This window comes from Trichoplax adhaerens, genomic scaffold, assembly GCF_000150275.1.
Source record: "Trichoplax adhaerens TRIADscaffold_1 genomic scaffold, whole genome shotgun sequence".
NCBI lineage: Eukaryota > Metazoa > Placozoa > Uniplacotomia > Trichoplacea > Trichoplacidae > Trichoplax > Trichoplax adhaerens.
Window position 1 is genome coordinate 5252515 of NW_002060943.1, and position 14931 is coordinate 5267445.

General features: G+C 35.4%; 3 protein-coding genes across 3 annotated transcripts in view; 2 read left to right on the forward strand and 1 right to left on the reverse strand.

The window, feature by feature from the left end:
* Positions 1–5493: 5493 nt before the first annotated feature.
* Positions 5494–10829, forward strand: TRIADDRAFT_51834 (uncharacterized protein; the record flags this gene model as incomplete). The annotated part of the gene is made up of 14 exons (XM_002107845.1): positions 5494–5571; positions 6150–6230; positions 7925–8044; positions 8141–8220; positions 8666–8806; positions 8979–9019; positions 9100–9193; positions 9532–9636; positions 9730–9864; positions 9937–9988; positions 10087–10137; positions 10293–10406; positions 10502–10630; positions 10743–10829. The coding sequence occupies 14 exons, from the start codon at positions 5494–5496 to the stop codon at positions 10827–10829; spliced, it is 1308 nt and encodes a 435-aa protein (XP_002107881.1).
* Positions 10830–12620: 1791 nt separating this feature from the next.
* Positions 12621–12953, forward strand: TRIADDRAFT_18720 (uncharacterized protein; the record flags this gene model as incomplete). Its single annotated transcript, XM_002107846.1, has 1 exon — positions 12621–12953. A coding segment is annotated over one exon (333 nt), but the record flags the coding sequence as incomplete, so codon positions are not given.
* A 1397-nt stretch (positions 12954–14350) lies between these two features.
* Positions 14351–14931, reverse strand: part of TRIADDRAFT_63493 (uncharacterized protein) — a gene marked incomplete at its 5' end in the record, with an annotated part of 3833 nt that continues 3252 nt past the window's right edge. The window contains 2 exons of the mRNA XM_002108632.1: positions 14351–14630; positions 14702–14750. Of these exons, the coding sequence (XP_002108668.1) occupies positions 14566–14630; positions 14702–14750 (114 nt within the window). The 3' untranslated portion in view covers positions 14351–14565. The remainder of the gene's footprint in view (positions 14631–14701; positions 14751–14931) is intronic.

Below are 14931 nucleotides of genomic sequence, written 5' to 3' on the forward strand. Positions count from 1 at the left end.
TAGCTACACATGGTGTCTATAGACACTGTCGAAATAGTACATATTCTAGAATTGGCAATTTTCATTGGAGTAGGCCAGTAGTTACAAGATTGATTTACTTTATCCTCTTTGTAAACATTGTACTGCTTAATGGATTAGTAGTTGGTAATGATGCTACTAAGTGATTCTTTACTGTTTGTAATCATTTTTTTCAATCCGAATAATAGCTAAAATCAAGGTGATAATAATCTATCGCACTTTTTATCCTGTTATTGCATACTGTATATTGTACTTTTCCATTTCCCTATCATTAATTGAACAAGTCATTACCGTATTAGATGGCCTGATGGCTACATGTATTCGGTATCTCCCGATGCGAATGTAAGAGGTAATGTAATACATCATTATGCATGAGTAGATGAGTGAACGTTAGGAGTTGTGGTAGAGATGTCCAATCACTATAATGTAACGTAAAATTGGACCTATATTTCCCACTCAATGAATTGATTCGTTTATTCTTTTAATCGAGCTGACCACACTGTGTTGTAAATTAGGATAAAAATTTTGAATAAAGCATGTAGGGCTAGAATCATATAAAGTATCTCATTGCATGGAACAGCCATTATTTATGGATAGAGCACAGTTTAGTCGTTCGCCTAGCGTATTAGTATCAAGATGGCTTAAGCATGGGTACGGTATTTTCCTGTAACTTGTAGTAAAGTAATATTATCATCCAAAACAGTAACATTATTTCGTATAATTACGTATTTGTGATTGATTAGTTCATCAAACTGAGATGTCGCAATGATTAAACTTTCAATGTCTAACGCTTTGATTGAAGTAGTCAACATAGAATCGTTATTAATTTATATTGAAGTAGAATATTGTCGATGTTACAGAAGACCTAAAATTGAAATTGTATTTTTACGTATCGTCAATTGTGCAATTATACAAATAAAGTGCTCAGAGTCGATCGAATCAGGCGTTATCATGTAATACAGATCAATAATACTGCAGTACAATTAATGTCAAACAAGAAGGGATGGTATAAATAAACTTTGCAGCTTTACCTTAACACGTTGCTAATACTCGTACACGAAGAGTATCATGATTTACTATCCTGAAATTGATGGATTTTTGATCCTATTGTCATATATATCAATCTACGCATATACTGAAGTTAGGCATATTTTTTGGAGATAGAAATAGCGTATGTCGACGATTTATAGCTTTTTGTACACTGTACAGTCATAGGCAATTTAGCAATCCATGCTACAGTACTGTATATCGTAAATTTTGCGCTTGTTAACGGTTGGAGTTGGCTTGATTTTTGTACAGGATAGGTGACATTTTAGTTTGAAATTGTAAAGTTTCGCTTAAGATCGTATGTACTGTAGGAGTGTCCAGGCTCATTTTTGAGATGGGGACAATTTAGGGTAGAGACCCTGTATGTTAATAATTTATAGCCAATAATACCGATATACTCGAATTGTGAAATTTACTTTTACAATTAAATAGAATTTTAAACAGGATGGGAGATATGACAATTGGAAATCACGTGAATATCGTGTAAGGTCATTTTTTTAGAAATGGGTAGGCTACTTTTTGAGATAGAAAGAGAATCTATGACCAATTTTGCGCTAGTTCAATGACCGCAGTCAATGGATTTTTGTCCAGGGTAGAAACATTACTATTAGAAATTGCAATAGTATCCTATCTTGTAAAATCATTTGTAGGAGTGTGTAAGCTAACTTTTGAGAATTAGCCTAAGGCAGACACCTAGTATGTTTGTAGAAGGCTTGTAATCTCAAGTCTATCGTGCATTTTGTGCTCGTTGACAATTGCAGTCAGTGGATTTTTGGGTACAGGATAAGCGACATTCTAACTAGAAGGTACAAGAATACGATGAATGTCATTTGTAGCAGTCTCTAGACTAACTTTTGAGAACTGGCCTAAGGCAGACACCTAGTACAATATGTGGAAGGCTTGTAATCTCAAGTCTATCGTGCATTTTGTGCTCGTTGACAATTGCAGTCAGTGGATTTTGGGGTACAGGATAAGCGACATTCTAACTAGAAGGTACAAGAATACGATGAATGTCATTTGTAGCAGTCTCTAGACTAACTTTTGAGAACTAGCCTAAGGCAGACACCTAGTATGTTTGTAGAAGGCTTGTAATCTCAAGTCTATCGTGAATTTTGTGCTCGTTGACAATTGCAGTCAGTGGATTTTGGGGTACAGGATAAGCGACATTCTAACTAGAAGCTACAAGAATACGATGAATGTCATTTGTAGCAGTCTCTAGACTAACTTTTGAGAACTGGCCTAAGGCAGACACCTAGTACAGTATGTGAAAGGCTTGTAATCTAAAATCTATCGGGAATTTTGTGCTCGTTGGCTTTTGCAGTCCGTCGATTTTTTCATACAGGATAAGCGCCATTGCAACTAGGAAGCTACAAGAATACGCTAAATATCATTTGTAGGAGTGTCCAGGCTACATATGGTTATGCCTGCAGTTTATGCATGGAACGCCAGTCCAATTGCATATTGCAAAAGAGGAGAAATAGCCCATTTTACGCTTTCACATTATACACATCGTGTATTACGTATGGCTATGAGTGGAGAGTTTTGGGATCGGGTTTTTATCGATTCTAGTCTCCAGTCTCGACTGGATTCTTCCTATCGACAGTGGAAAAAATGTTTCATGTCGGACAGCTCGTCTATTGGAACGTATTACTCCTTCCATTCTGACTGTCCGCCTACCGACTACAGTATTACGTAACGGATTGCAATTCATGCCTGTTGTTGGCTAAAATGGTTGTATAGCATTAATGCATAGTTTGATTGATTGTATATGGTTGAAAATGATGTCAGACTGTCAGAATGAAGAGATTCTTTTTTACTCCTGCATTACTGCCATAGCAAAGGCAAAAGTTGAAGAAATGGCAAATTTTGGGTGCATTTCCTAATGGCGGCCATATATACATCAAGTCTAACGGAATTGACATGACACCTGAGTAGGATGGCATCCATGTCATCACACCCTGACTGTATCGCTTAACTGAAGATGATGGATCAATCGATCGATGAATATGACAACGTGGATGGGCATGAAGAAATGGCAAATTTTGGGTGCATTTGCTAATGGAGGTCGGCCATATCTATATACATCAAGTCTAACGGAATTGACATGATACCTGAGTAGGATGGCATCCATGTCATCACACCCTGACTGTATCGCTTAACTGAAGATGATGGATCAATCGATCGATGAATACGACAACGTGGATGATATCGATACTAGAGAATATTCTGGATGATGATTGTCGCCATCCATCCTTGCATCATGCTCGTTATTGCTATTAAGTAGGTTAAATTAGCAGCATGATATATCAATGTCTGCATGCTGCAATGCATTCATCAGTCGTCAACTGCATCAGATTCAACAGTTGTAAACTATCATGTCCCTACAGATATTCAACAAGTCAAACTAGCTACAAACCAACCTGTATAAAGGATCAATTCGATGAAATGATTTAGAAATGGAGGTTGTTATCCAATGCAAAGTGCGGCGATGATATCGGGTTAAGATTCAACCGACGATGGCTTACGATGATGATCATAATCCAGGATGAAATTAGTCCAATTTATTTCCGATATCTACTAACTCGTCTCTTGTTTTAACGTATGCCACGTCAAGATTGATTTCAAGCCAATGGCTTACGTTGAATTGACTGGTGTTGCATGTACTGTACAGAACAGCTTACTGCCATACTGGCAATTCAAAAGGCACAACGTTGTTTTGATACGGTAGTCGGTTTGAATACCAGTGAAAAATCAGTTACAAACTGATGTCATAGTCACCAGTAGGTAGTGTACTGGAACATCGTAAGAGGTATCGTCAAGTACTCCCCATGCAGTCCAGTCCCACCCATACTGTACGCTATAGACGTGATGTTGTCGATCCATTTGTACAGGACATTTCCTTCCTTCCAGCTGTCTGTCATGGATGCAAGAAAAACAAAATTTGAATTTTGGGGGAAAATCCAGAGGATACAGTACCTTGCACTGTAGGATCTACAGTGCAAGGTACTGTACTGTCGAGATCTTCATGGATGAATAACGGTCCAGTTCGATTCGGTGCGGTACGGTACGGTAGGTAGAAGTTGCACCTCTACTGTGATGACTCTCACCCATGCAGTCCAGTCCCACCCATACTGTACGCTATAGACGTGATGTTGTCGATCCATTTGTACAGGACATTTCCTTCCTTCCAGCTGTCTGTCATGAATGCAAGAAAAACAAAATTTGAATTTTTTTGAAAATCCAGAGGATACAGTACTTTGCATTGTAGGTTTTACAGTGCTACATACTGTGGAGATCTTCATGGATGGGTGACGGCCCAGTTCGGTCCGGTACGGTGCGGTAGACAGAAGTTTGACCTCTACTGTGATGACTCTCACCCGTACCGTACAGTGAGAGTTGAGAAAAAAATATACAGACCAAGTAGAGCGCTAACTCACCTACGCCAGTATGAAACCTTAACTCTACTCTACTGTACAGTACTGTATGGTCTCACCTCAGTCACTGTACAGTACGGTACCATAGACTACAATACTGTACTATATACTGTAAATCGTTCCCGGCGTTTTCATTCCATTTATCCTTTCAAAATGGTGCCGGTCGATATGATCCGCCACTTGCAGAAGAAGAAAGATCTTACTCCTGCACTATGGCACTACAGCACAGTACACTGAGTTAGAAGCTGTCATTGATAGTTGGTATAGTCAAAAGTGAAGTTTTGACTAGCGATTTGTATACCAGTACTGTGCGAGAGTGTGCGGACGTAGTTCAAGCTGAAAGTGACCTTGGCCGTGCCCATCGCGTCCATCGAGTACAGACAGCAGTCCATCCGTTGGCTCTGCCAAAGCGAGTGCCCCAGGGTGTACACAAGACTGTTCGTTCAGTCAGCGGCCACTGCATTCTGTCTGTACGGTCACGGTATACTTGAAATGACCAGTAAAATGGTCGGCCTGCAGTCATTTCAGGTCCCCAGTTCTATCTATAGTATTATGATGTTGTACAGAGTGCAGGTAAAAAAAAAAAAAACTTCTACCATAGACTACCGGTAAGATTTTAGTAGTCTTACCGATAAAGAGTTTAGTAGTCCATTGCCTTTCCGCTCCGCTACAGTACGCACACTACAGTCTCTTTTTCTGAGTACTGTAGTCAAGGGTGTGTAAATGCTTTACCTGTACAGTACAGCCTGGAAGTAGAAGGTATAGTACTGTAGTGGAGTTGCGCCAGGGACTTATTGTCTCTCTCCCAGTACACTACGCATGTGCCAACGCAAGCTGGGGTAAAAATCGCTTCCAAATCATTTCTCGATCCATTTTCTGTTTTTGTTATTCAAGAGTTTTTTGTCAATGACATCAATGTCTATTTAATATTACAACTGGAGAAAAATCCATCATGTTACTATCTTTTCACTAACGTCCTATCGTCAACATCGCTATGGCCTCTATACCAGTCAGAGATGGACCACAGATTAATTCCGATCTGGATCTATTTCTCAAATTCTTCGTTCAAAAGGTAAAAGGCTATCCACTATGGCAGATTGTAGCATTTTCCAAGGCCATCACAGACTTAGATCGTGATGGAGGCCAATGTACAACACATTGCTAACGATAACAGACTATACTAGCGTTAAGTGTCAGTATTTTCCCATAAGATGTCTATTGTAAATGCATTGGACCTTGACCATTCCAGGTGCACTCCATGAAATGACTCTATACTATAGGATTCTCTCTTATGTTTCAGTCTATCGATTGAATCTTGTATGGCCAAAATCATTTCACCAAACTCCATTTCATCCATGTTATTATCATTCGTCATCATTTCATCCAGCACGGATAAATCTTCCATGTAGTTTGAAATAGGGTCTTAAAACAAGAGTAATATCACATGAGATAGCCTTGTCCTTCATTCCTTGTGTTCATTTCAACGATCGTATATTTGTCCCATTTTATTAGCTAGGCCTATAACCTACTCATCGCCAGTCATTTTTGGGGGGGATTCATGGCTCTCCAATCTTGACTCAAGTCAATTTCTACTCCATACTAGAATATCATGTTAGTAATGTTTTTCTTGTTTTTTTTCTTGGGTCATAGGCAACACAAGTAATAGCACAATCAAGAACTGGTCAAAAATACAGAACAAAATCCAAACCTACTCCTAGATCGACCGATTGGGTAAGTAATAGCCCATCATGATACTCCAAGATCGCTAGCAAGTCAACGTGTACAGTCTATTTGTTGTCTTGTTCGACGCCAATACTCTCCACTCGTGTCCCTTGGACACGCTAACACAGACAAATGGATTGCCATTGCAATTTCATCGCAAAATATGGCACAATAGTTCAATGGATGAGGATGATCAAAGCTTTCTATGTTCGATAGCCATTCTAACAGATAATCTAGACTTGTACTATCAATTTATCATAAAGTAATAGGGAATAAACAAGCTAGGCAATAATACGAGCCTTCAATGAATCAGACGATTTCGTCATCATTTTTATAAGCTTGGAAATGTAGTACTATACCATGACTCTACTGGTAATGTTTCCAGCTTATAATCTTGTCATCTATTCATTGCTTTTCATCTTCATACAAATCAAAAATTGAAACCCAAACCCACTTTACTCTACTCCTCTCATCATACTTGCTTCGACGTAGAATTGCCATCATAGTAGCTGACGACGAAAGGATTGTTATACACCAGCTTGTATTGTCGATTGTATTTTATATGACTTGAAATATTTCATCATTTAAAATACACAGTAGTCGTCTATGGATGATGATACAACAAGTTGAATGGGTCATCACTAATTGATTATATATATCACTAAATTCATCCTCAATATGATAAACCCCAAATAACTTTGCAACAGTAGTCAAAACATTTATCCCGCACGTTCATGGTACAGTATTAATCTTGCCAACGGCTCTTGTCCTTTTCATTGTAAGATCCAATAATTGATTATTTACACAAACCAACCAAGCCAAAAAAATAACCACGTTATTGGTAGCATTCCTCGATACCTTACAACTTCTAAATATGTAGAAACTAAAGTTAAGAATTCAAATTGTTTTTCTTATTATGATTTTAGCAGTTACAGTTCTACTGTAACTGTATGCAATACCTCACGCCAACGATAATGATGGACTACACCATTGATATGACTATTCTTCCCTATTTCATCATGTCTTCGTAGTCAATTGGCACAATCGGGATAACCAATTGCGCTGTAGTGAATAAAGTGAAAAATGCTAGTCAAAACGGATCGATAGGAGAGTAGAGTGTACGTTATTTTAGCATAATATGCAATTAGAAATAGTGGTCATTTGCTCAACGTTTACCGATAATTGTAATTATGACCCTACTTCAACTTGTTCTCTCAAGATTGATATACAGTACACGAGTACAGCCATGCTGCAGTAAATGCACTTTACTCTATGCAGTATATAGTTCTATGTTGTACAGTAAACTTGTCACAGTATACGCAAATACACACTTACTCGTATAATAACCAGGCCTATCAATGCGATTGCCTCTCTACATTAAAAATTTTATAGTGTAATTGCACTCTTACTCGCTTGCTCTCAGTTAACTTTATGAAAGTAATCACCTTTGATCTACATAATTATCTACATGATATCGGCTACTACCTTAAAATCGATTATTCAACCTGCTTTTACTACTGTAGCTTACAAGTTGCTATTTACAGCAAACGATATCATCAGTAAAGAATCAATCTTTTAGAGATTAATTGATATCATCGATACAGATTGCTAAATTATCACCAATAAATATAATCAATTTCTGTATTTCCAACGCAAAAGATGAAAGTATTCCCTTACGGATTTTTGTACTCTATTATCGATAGTTCACGTTAGATTTGGAAGATAATCGAGTCATTATTGATGAGATACGAACGTTATACTCCAGTAAATCGTTTCGTGAAGACGAGCCATTATGCATGGAAATTTCACTGACATCACCAGAGGTAAGGTGTACTCTTGCTTAGTATCAAAATGTACTGTAATGTTAGTAATTCTCACCTTGTAAGTAAGTTTATAAAGTAACTGAAAATGGAATATAGCGAACAGTTACATTGAACATCTTAATTCAGGGAAACTGTATGGTACTGGAAATTTGGTCCTTCACCTTGAATACTACCAAGTAAGAATCAGATTGTATAATTGACCATTGCAACCTTTAAATTCCTCCAACTATCACTAGTTATCCAAAGGAACTAATTTAATTCCTGTAGTCGCTACTTATGTCTGATTCACATTAATTGTCCATTACAATACTTTTACTGCTTACCTGTAGCATGCGATCGATCTTGATAGTTTCACGGTCAAAACTACAATTATATTTATCTTTAGAATTGGTAACCTACTATATGAAGTGTTTGTCGCAGAAATAGTAATGCACAATTGTACAGTATATCGTTACATAGTACTGTAATTTAATCTTTCTAATCAGAAGTACTATCGGAATGGATCATGTAAAATAGCCATTAGTACGGTACATAAACTGTTTATTAATATTAATAATAGTTGCCAATAAGGTATTAAAATACATACACTAATCACTATATCAAATTATGGATGATACTTAGATTCGATCCTAATGTCCGTGTCCGGTACACAGTTTATAATCGTTTTGGTATGTTGCTAAGATCTCTCTTTGCTGTATCACGCGCCGTGCCGGCATATAATTTAGCAAGGAAACATGGCCATGAGGTTGATTTATTATATTGGTAAGTAGTTTATTACCGTAATGTTCATTTCTACAAGTTGAATTGTTCCATCGTGTGATACTCTTGTTCTGGAACTATGATCGCATAAAATAGTCAATTTAATGGGCGTCTTACAGATTCGTATTCTCATCATACTTTCTCATACTTCTTTATCATACTTTCTATCATCCAGTTTATACTATGGAGAACCACAACTTAGTAACTTGGGAGAAGGTAAACTAGATACAACTAATCTTTTAACTACCTCGATATAATTGTAATGGTGCTTACTTAAAAAATATTAACCCACAAAGGTTACAAAACACTACAAGTTGGATCTGTCGGGACTCCTGGTGGCTATTTAATTGTGTCTTTAGCGTACAGAAGTAAATATATTCTTGATGACAGGTATTTTCAAAATTTACTTCGATATGGAGGGAGTGTTATGTACTACTCATTATCTTAGCCATTTGATCATAAAGACTTTTCCATCCTGCCATCATTTTGATCAATTTCTTATTGAACGTACTGATTACTATTAACATATACACGTATACAATGGCATTACAAAACTAAATGGACTCAGTCATACTAGATCATAAATGCAGTTGTTGTTAGAAAGCCAAAGAATTTAACTAAAACCCTATTGTAATAAATTCTACGTGTTACACAGTAGCAATAAACACTATTTTTTAAACAGCAAATCGACCTTATAGCTAATATTTTCATTTTCTGCTTAACAACAGATCATCACAAGATACTATTGGGCGTCCTCAGTCTGTGCGACCGAAACTAATTAAGAGTATTAACGACGGTCAAGTACTGGATGTAACTATGACCAGCAACTTAAAGTAAGTTTCATAGTAATCTTCTTATACCAAAAATGAATCATTCTCTTATTCACTTAAAATTTTAAAAATGAATTATGTCTACAAATACAATAGAGACCGAATAACCGATGAATTAGCAAGTGCTATGGCGGATGATTTCAGCAGTAAAAGTTCCACAACTGCTGCTGTACCTATTGTTAATAAAGATAAAATACCAAATACTGTCTCCGAATCTCCAGTCTGTCACAGGTATTTATTAATATCACTTCTATTACTATGTGTGTTTGCTAAAAACGCTAAATAGCGCACCTTTTTCTTTAGCCTACCTAAAACCACAGTTTTAGCAGCTTTTGTCGAAGGAAGTAGCCCTCAGGTAAGTGTAAAGCCTTCAAATTTAGGGTTAAAAGATAATTCAGTTGTAGTGGACAACCTCTGGTAGTTTTAAAAGCCAATCATTCATTATTTCTTTAGAATATGACACCACCTCGTCGGCCTTCAATGCCTGTCATCTTTTCGTCACCGGTACCATTTCAATCATTATTGCAAGGAAGAAACGTAACCGCCCCTATTTTGGTAACGTCAAATAATGTTACTTATCTATCAAATATTTTTACTGATAAATACAATTCGTAGAGACTTGTCTAATAAATTTTTATCTTTTAAATATTATTTCCAAGGATAAAGAGGGTATAGACGATTCAGCGGTTACTGGATCTTATGAAGGTACGCTAGGAATTGAAAGTCGGCGCGAAAGTTTTATGGAGGAGGATGATTTCGTTATGGTAGATTTGGTAAGGATAATTTGATCACTATAAATAATAAGACATTACGTTGCAATGCTTGATATATGTATATTCGAAGATTCACTTATAAACATATATTACAGAACCCAGCGTTTGCTACAACACCTTCGCTGGAATCCGATTTAGCTGCGTTTTATCGCGCGTGTCAATCTGCACCTAGACTTAGAATGTTCGATAATGATACAGCTCTTGACCTTACTGCACAAGGCCTCGTAAGTTGCGCGTTTGATGTTAGTTAAGGGATATTAAATACTAAGTCAATATCTATCTTAAAATAAATAGCTAGGATCATGATTAATATTCTATGTCTAATTAAAATCTTAGGATACGATTGGGCAAGAATTAGACAACTTTAAAAAATTAGGAGAAGAATTTGAAAGCTCTTTGGGCCCATACGTAAAATTTGAATAGGCTGCGTCAGTTTTTTAAAATGAAAAAATTGGCGATAGTGTCAGTAGTACTAGGCTTTACTGTACAAATGTACCTATAAAGCGATAAGTACACTCAATTTGGACTGTATTTTTGTATGTTGATTCTGTACGATAAGTAAGTATTCATGTAATTCGTATGTTGCGAAAGAGTTTTTGCACAAGTCGCAAGCAAGATTCTATAATAATCTAATTAAAAATTGCAACTATAAAACGTTAGGTTGCGTCCGACGATATCATCGCCTTCAGATTTATGTCTATTTGAAAAATTGTATTTATTTCATTATAGCGATGATTACTGTTTTTGTTTATTTGTGGCTAAAGTATTTGCGTTTCGGAAGCCACCTATGCTGCGAGTTGGCTAAATTTCGATAGGGATTATCATGGGGGTAAATATAATCTTTCGTACAACTATGGGGCTTGTAGCACTGCTTTACTATCAGCTCATACTTTTAAAACACTGTACAGTCGAAATAATATTAACATTGTCACTGTATACGTAACTAAGTTGTGATATAAAAAAATTAACTGATTACAAAACTTTTGTTTCCTTTACTAGATTTGTAAAGAATTTTAGTAACGGTTATAACTGAATTTCCTTAGTAACAAACTTTAAACAAAAATCACGCTTTTTGCTCAGTATCAGTTATTTCAGCTATTTTAGTCAAAGTAAAGAAATTGTCTGATTTATTGTCTAATATTTACCAGTATTGTTTATGAACGAATTGTTTTGACACTTATGTTTATAGTCATATGCTTTCTGGAACTTGCACCAACAACTATTACGACTCAAATTTTAAGTATGCAAGCTTGTATATTTATTTCATTCTGAAATACTGTACTATAGTTACGGTATTTTAATAATTTTTTTAAGGCAAATCATTTCAAAGAATCAAAAATATTACGTACATATATATATATATATATAAATGTACACTAAATCAGCGGACAAATAAAAATGAAGAAAATGGAAAGTTAAATTGATAATTGGATTAATAATGTGCTTGTAGATCCTTTCAGTATGCAATTAAAGTTATTCGTAAACATGGTAGGAGTGCATAGTTACGTGTCTACAAGACAAGAACATAATAAATAGATTTGTAATGCCATTCCACTTAGAAGTACGTTCGATACTAACTTAGCGACTATTTTAATACCAATTTGAGTAATCCTGATATAAACATTGGCTTAAAATTTAGCGTGAAAGATCATAGTTTCAACTAATCATTTACGAGATTATATCTGTAAAAGTAAAAGAGCCCCCGGTTTAGTAATCAATTCAGCTACGTTACCGTATAATACACCTTAAATGTTCATCTACTTTTAGTTCGGTTGGATAATATTATACAAGTAAAAATTTTAAGCTACTTTCAATTTTCTCACCGTATAATTCGTTCCCCATTTGAAAATGATAACGGAATATAGAAATTTTTCCAATGTATATCACGATGATAATCTATCGGATGTCAGGCATTTATGTAATGATTTTATTGGTAAGGAATCCCAATCGTATATTTACAGGAACAGTAGGCAAGGAATAAATGTAACATGTAGCTATTGTAAAATGAAATTTGTTCACGCTTCGCATTTTTTAAATCATTTATGTCAATTTCATGACATCGACGAAGAGAATGCCAAACATCTAGTATCACTTCATCAACAAGATGCAAGTAGTAAAAGTCCTCCGGATCAATCTATTCAACCAATTATAATAGAAGACGATGATGATGATGATATCGACGATAATTATAATGGCAAGATGACTAGCAGTGTAATGGTCAATAAAATCAAGTGTCGCTATTGCAATAAACTTATGCTTAGCGTGGCTCAATTAAAACGACATGTTCAACAGCATACTGGAATTAAATCTCATCGATGCAAGATATGCGGAAAAACTTTTAAAAGTTACTGTAACTACAGAAAGCATACATGGACCCATCGACAAAGCGGAATACAGTGTCCTGAATGTCATCGCTATTTCAAATCAGAAAAGACGTTAAGATCACATTCCATCCTACATTCTACTCAAGTTGCTATTTATTGTTCATTATGTCATCGTAGTTTAAAAAATCTATCAGGATTTAAAATACATCTAAAAAAATTACACAAAGAATTAAGTAAAACTGAGGTTAAACAGCTTTTAGAGCAAGCACAGCAATATCAAGATCAGCCGCATCTAGATAAGCGGCAATCAAATTCAGAAAACTTGATTAATATAGGAGTAGTGAATGGGATAAAGCGTTTCAAACAAATTAATCAAAAGGTAACATCCCCTCTTAATAACGGTAATGAATCATCTCAAATTGCGTTAGAGGATGATGGAGAGGAAATAGACATCGATATAAGCGATAATGCTGATGATTGTTATCAGAAACAGATGATTAAGGTAAAACAGGATGCAGATACTATTCAATTAAAAATTCGAAAACAATCTATTGATAGTTGCCATGATCGAAAAGGAGCTACGATCGTAGTTAATGAAAACGAAATCAACTACACAGTATCGCCAATGCAACGTGATGGGTCTCACACGGAGATAAATTCTACCAATCAAGCTAGACAATTTGTTCAGGAAATTTCTCAAGCCTTATCTAGATCCAGCTCGAAGATCATATCAAATTGTCAAAGTAAACGTCAAGGCTGTTCTACTATCACTAAAAACTCGGAGGTTTCATTTAAAGTTCCAAAAGTAGATGCAGCTACGTTAAAAAAATCGAATTTGACAACTGCAATAAATTCTAACGGTATGTCTGATACGCAGAATTTCAGTCGAGAAATACAACGAGACTGCCAAGATACTACAGGAGAATTGCAAACGGAAACAGAACTAAAGAACGCAATACCTCAACATTCTATGATTGTTAAGCGATCCAATGAAAATTATTGTAGGCATAGCAATGCAGTCCATATGTCATATCAGGATTCTACCACTACAGAAACGAATAGCCAATATGGCAAAAGTGTAGAAGACAACAGTAGCTGTACAGAGCAACAATTGCTATCAGACGTAGAAAGCGAAACTGATATCGAAAATGATGAAACCGATTCTGTATTGAATATATCTTGGTCTTGGATTCATGAGATTCAATCTCAATTGTTAGGTAATACTAGTAAGGAAGAAATGGATATACAAATCTATAGTGATTCTGATTGGGAATGACCGAATCGAATCAACTGTAAATTCTGTTAGATTATTGCTAGTAGAAAAGTGACTTAACAACGGATGCGCTATCTTAAGCAATCCATATCTACGTTCAGCAAGTAATACTGTTCTCTTAATATACTTGTAAACTGTATGCAGTACTTTACGGTTGCTTTGTTCTTATTGATTGATTTAAATTACCTGATATCATATCAGACAATCACTGTAAGAATTAATTAAATCATAACGCAATATGTGCATTGGTAGTAAACAATATAGCACAACAGGAGAGAAATTTATAATTTCTAATGTAGTAAACGATAATGACGAAAAAATTTTTCACTGTAATGATTTTGTTAATTGATATAAAACACTTTTATTGCCATATTTTAAACATTAACTACACCTTAAATAATGCAAAATACTTGGTATGCAGTTATATTTAATTTAAGTTATGCAATATTAGGTGATTATCACCTTGATTACTATAGTTATGGCTTTCAAACTTATAGATTTTACAATCTTGTACATCTTACAGGATGAGAAAATTCATGATACAGTACGAAGAAATAAAAATTTATTCTTGACCATATATACACCACCCGATAAGTTTTCGTTTGAGTAAATCATAGTCTTTAGAATCTGTAATTACAGTACATTGCACAATCACATAAAGAAAGACCAATATTGCTCATTCAGATGTAATAACTTACCCTTAGTAATCCCTTTTTTTCGTAATATTTGATCAATTGCTACAACCGCCTGAAAATAAATTGAATAAAATAGAGAACTGAATTACAATTTTAAGTACTTTATAGAGTAAAAGCCAAATAGCCATATTTACTTCATTAGGTAGTTTGTCAAGCAAAGACTGCACTTTCTTGTAGGTAATTTCACGTTATAATACAGATCTATGTAACCATTGAAGGTAACATATACTANA